At 41.9% G+C, this 5,324-nt stretch overlaps 1 protein-coding gene across 8 annotated transcripts; it reads right to left on the reverse strand.

Moving 5' to 3' along the window:
- On the reverse strand, nt 706-4,998 carry LOC110430875. 8 transcript variants are annotated; one of them, XR_002448277.1, is made up of 5 exons: nt 4,495-4,998; nt 2,011-2,655; nt 1,299-1,920; nt 1,124-1,214; nt 706-1,023 (listed from the first exon to the last, which is right to left on the reverse strand). XR_002448277.1 is itself a non-coding variant. In XM_021449026.1 (2 exons), the coding sequence occupies exons 1-2, from the start codon at nt 4,915-4,917 to the stop codon at nt 1,909-1,911; spliced, it is 435 nt and encodes a 144-aa protein (XP_021304701.1). In that variant the 5' UTR covers nt 4,918-4,998; the 3' UTR covers nt 706-1,908. The 8 variants fall into 8 exon arrangements, 2 of the variants coding, with proteins under 2 accessions (XP_021304701.1, XP_021304700.1); XR_002448274.1 differs by having other exon boundaries at nt 706-1,541; nt 1,642-1,920; XR_002448276.1 differs by having other exon boundaries at nt 706-1,214; nt 1,303-1,920.

Below are 5,324 nucleotides of genomic sequence, written 5' to 3' on the forward strand. Positions count from 1 at the left end.
CAGATTAATAAGGAGGAGGGAGGGGGCTAGAGCCTACCCAGCTCCCCCTTTGGATCTGCCCCTTTGCATACTAGAGCCTTCGAATCTCTTTATTTACATGTGTACGTACGTGTGTGCGCATGTGGTGTAAACGTGGAGTATGTAGGTTGTGCGTAAGAAATTGTACCCTTAATGCAATCAAGAGATTTATCCACACCAACTGATATGGGGATGCTATATATATCCATGTCAACCAGACGTTTTGTTTTTTTATATAAGAGAAGAAATTTATTTTAGACGTTTTGTTTTTTTATATAAGAGAAGAAATTTATTTCGACGTGTTCAAGCTCCCCGGTTAAACGAATACAAGAAACACACGGCACACGGTACAGCCGCCTAATAACGCAACAAACAAGGACCAAACACATACGTACACCACTAATAGAAAAAAGCTCAATAGTGGCCGTTGTAAACATATTTTTACAGACGTTTTTCGTAACCGCCGGCGTTAGGGGCCAGTAGAAATAAATCTTTGCACTGACGGTTATCTAAGAACCACCACTGAAAATGACGGTTTGGTAAAGAGAACCGCCAGTAGAAATATATTTTGACTGATAGTTTTCTTAATAAAACCGCTTGTGAAAAAAATTCAAATGTTCCCGCCTTTTTTTAACCCTCCAAACTCTATTATATATATACTAGTTAAATTTATTGGATCATGTCAACTATAAGAACATACAATTTAATTATATCATACATTTATATACATCAAAGTTTGTGCTCGCAAAGATAATGTTAAATGTATATATATCACATATTACATACATCAAAGTTTGCACATCTGCTCTAATAATCATCTTGACTAAGGTTTAGCCTACTAATCTCCGTTAGCACTCTGTAGTCTAGCCATGCTAAGATGCCGGTGGCATCATGATATTTTCCTTCATATAGAATGACTTCTTTCAAGATGAATATATATAGGTCCTCAACTATGTTGTATAAAGCACCTTGGGTCATCTGCTTCACCTTTTTTACATCATATTTCTAGAAAGGAAGATTATAAACACCATATATTTATTACAATAAGTAATATATTTGTAAATTCAATGACAGAACTGCATAAATAATAATTACTATATATTACCTTAGATGGGTTACTAATATATGTTCTGTTCTCTCGTGAACTCGCACACGTAAATTCCACATATGATCGATCCGGCTGGTTGCTTGTGGCACTATATATAATTGGCAAGTGGTTATTATGGTTATTAGTTCCAACATGTATGATATGATATGTATTCATAATTTTACATACGTACCGACCATTTATAAAACATTTGCAATGGCTTCCCTAGTTTCGATGACTCGCAACTTTCGCCTTTAATCTTATAAAACCTATATGTCCTATGATCTCGTAAAGAATGACCATGTTGTTCTCATACTCGATCTCATCGATAAAAGTATGAATGAATATCTCGGCTTACCGCTCTAAGATAGTCATGAATGCTGCATAAGTTGAAGGATTGTAATATGCGGAGTCTAGGACCAACACCTTTCCATCCCTAGGATAAATGATGAAGCAGATCTAGTGGTCCATGAATCAAATTTTGTGATGCATGTGTATCAAAATTATTCATTTGATGTATGCAAACTCAAACTTACCCAAAGTTGTATGGGGCCACTGCGGATTCCCTGTGTTGATACTGAAGCATTGCGTGTCCTAGATAGATGACGTATTTGGCTTCAAAGTTCTTCCTCATTTCCTCTATATGTTGCTGAGCTTCTTGAGGTGTCACACCCTTTAATTCATCATTATCCAAACCAACTTTGAATGTGTGCTCATCCTCACATATTTTTATTAGGTTCAGATACCTAACCCTTTTACTGGTATTGGACTACGGATCTAGACCATAACAGATCTCCTGCTGATCATATTGCATTCTGCAAGGCACACATGCATGTCAATTATTAAAAAATTAATAGAACTAACTAATAACAACACATGTATGTGTTAGTATGAGTGAAACATACAATGCAAACACCGATGTCGAGTCTCTGAAGGTTCATCATCAACCACATGTCCTCGAAGGTAACAACGGCTGTTTGACGACCACTAACAAAAGTTGTTGGTGGTATAGACACGTTGATCGTGTCGATGCTAACAGTAGAAGCTCTCAAGTACCAGTCATGTAACCTTTTTATACCAGTTGTGACCTTTTGAGTTTATCCCAAGTGAGTAGAGGCCTGCCCGACACATATGTATTAGGCACATTTTGGTAATCCTCCCATGTTGGCTTTCTGATATTGACGGTAATTGTTGCAGGCTTTTTCGCAGACTTTTCGTGCTCAGCCAAGTCAACGAGATCATGAATGAGGAACTCCACTCCGTGGGCTGCGTGCCGGTGATGTCCATGGGCTGCGTGACGGTGACCTCCGCGGGCTGCGTGACGATGACCTCTGCAGGCCAAGCGATGGTGACCTTGGCCGCACAACCAATGGAGACACGGGTAGTCTCATCATTGGGGACCTCGTCACCATAGGAGAGTTCACCTTCCTTGCCATCGGAGGCTTGAGGCACTTGGTTGCCGAAGACTTATGATGATTTACCATTGGCCTTTTGTGCTTTATTTCGGAAGAGGCTATTAAAGGGAGGTCGCCTTCGGCACATTTGACATGCTGGGATGCAGAATAGGAGGGAAAAATTTAATATACACTACAATTAATTAAATATAGTAGTCATGCTCTATAGCAACAAGTGTTAAAGGGATAATAATCTCGCATGCTGTCCATATCTTAATTGTTGCACAAATGCCCTATGGTTCTATAGCAACATACTCCTCCTCCTCCTACTAGTATAGAGCCGATCAGCACACACAGCAGAGTATATAATGCTTTAGTGCTAGATTGCTAGTGCCATTGGAATTGCTACAGACATAGTAGAAGGGCGCTACAAATTATTTCGTCTGAAACAAAGAAAACAAAAAAAGGGAGAAATGGCACTGGCATTATAGAAATAGAACTCTGTGGAAGTCATGCAAATAATAATACTCACTAATCAAACATAGCATTCTATGGCCTCGAAATCAATCTAACTGTTTTCAGCTTATGTGCAGCAGCTGCCCCGAAACCAATTACTATAAAATCAGAGCTACTAACACTGAATGGAATTAATCCAATCAGCTCAGCTCCGTAAAAATTAATGATAGTGAACTAGTGAAGCTGCAGGTCAGGAGAACGGTATTTTCATGGGCCATTTTCAATTCCTGAACTTTAGATGTTACAGAGCAAACAGTATATCAATAGCTGTTCATAAGCAAGCACCAACGAGTCTTCTCAGACCGCTGCATGCTGCTTAATTTGATGATACCCATGAGAACCACCCATGGTTCATTAAGAGAAAGAGGTTACTTACTTTGGGCGCTTAACAATCCGATCGCTTGAGTTACCAGTTATTGCCACAAGAAATTCAGAAACTCCAGACACAACCAAAACCAGTATCTTTCAGCAGAGATTTAGTCAATGTACAGATATTCAGCTCTACTCAACTATCAGTGTCTGCACCCCAGATAAATTAGTGCAAAGAAAATTAGATGGCCTAAACATGACAAAACCGGGTTTTTTTTTCACCATGCTTTCTTGGAGGAGAAATCAGAGACCAGCTATTGCGTATGAAGCTAGAACATACCGCAAAGGAGATTGCTAAAAAGCTTGGACAGTGTCCTTTAGCAGCAAAAGTTTTGGGTTCTAGATTGAGCAGAAAAAAAGATATCACTGAATGGAAAGCTGTCCAAAATTTCAGAGATTTAAGTGAGCCCTTCACTGTTCTGTCATGGAGTTATGAGAAGTTAGATCCATATCTGCAGAGGTGCTTCTTGTATTGCAGCTTATTTCCTAAAGGTCATAGATATAAACTTGATGAGTTGGTTCACCTTTGGGTGGCAGAAGGTTTTGTTGGTTCATGCAATTCGAGTAGGAAAACATTGGAAGATGTCGGGACAGATTACTTCAATGATATGGTCGCTGGATCCTTCTTCCAATTGGTTTCTGAAACAGATTATGGTGATTACTATGTCATGCACGATCTCCTTCACGATTTGGCAGAGTCAATCTCTAGAGAAGACTGCTTCAGATTAGAAGATGATAATGTGATACAAATACCATCTACTATTCGACATTTATCTGTTTTCGTGTTAAGAGTATGCAAAAGCATAAGGAAAATATCTATAAGCTGCGTCGTTTATGCACAGTTATCTGCATTGATCCACTAATGTGGGAGGTCGATAAATCATACACGGCCAAGAAATCCAGTGCTGGAAGTTGGCCGCAACACAACCGACGAAAACAGCCGGATACAGCTAATGATTCATTTGGCGACAAGTCCATGCACAAACACAACATAGGCTTTATCCAGCGACTAGTGATAATCAAATCAGCTCAGCTCTGTAAAGGTAAAGTAAACTAGTTCTGCAATGAACAAACATGATCTACAATACATCTTTACTGCACATAGCATACCTGTTGTGGCGTTTGGCCGTTGGCGTCCTCGTCCTGGAGCAGGGGCAGCATGGACCTCGGGGCCGGCAACCACGCGGAGGCAAGGGTTTGCATTGCTTTGTGAGTACCGGCGGCGATGGCTACGCTAGATCTGGGGAACTCAGCTGTGGATGTTGGCGCATCGCCGGTGTTCGGCTTCTTGGCGATGGGGACCTCGGAAGTCGGAACAGGGTGCGGCAGTCCCTTCCCCTTCCTCTTGGCGACAGGAGCTTCGGCGGCCCGAGCAGTGTTTGGCGGGCCCTTCTCCTTCCTCTTCTTGTCATTGGAGGAAGATGGCAGCTTCTTCTTGGCTGGCGCAGTGGCAAGGGCATCGACGAGCTTCTCCAGCACCGGCATGGGCGCCACAGCAGCCACCTCGGCCATGGATGCAGGAGCAGCATCCATTGCGGAGAGCGGCGACCCCAGCAGGAGGAAATTCCGCAATACGGAGGGAGATGTGGCGGCGGAGGTCTAATTTTTGTACTCACGATGCCTAAGGTTATGTGAGTTGTCTTAGCAGGCCTTAGCAAGTTTTTGTGGACTCTATGAGTGGCCTGCACATGCTAGCAGACCGGACTGTTTCATCCCGCAAAAAAATAGGTGGCTTGTAGTTGTCCAACAGGCCTGTTTTGCGGGGCGGGCTAAGTGGGCTTGAAGGCAGGCCGCGCCACTTGCATTTTTAATTTTTCTCTCACAACAAATTAATCAATAGTGCTTTCTACCATGACTTATTATTAGCCAAACCGAACAAGCCACTAGTGGGCTGGTAGCACGCAATCACCAGCCCTATCAACATTGTGGCACATTCATGC

Source organism: Sorghum bicolor, chromosome 10 (genome assembly GCF_000003195.3).
Source record: "Sorghum bicolor cultivar BTx623 chromosome 10, Sorghum_bicolor_NCBIv3, whole genome shotgun sequence".
NCBI lineage: Eukaryota > Viridiplantae > Streptophyta > Magnoliopsida > Poales > Poaceae > Sorghum > Sorghum bicolor.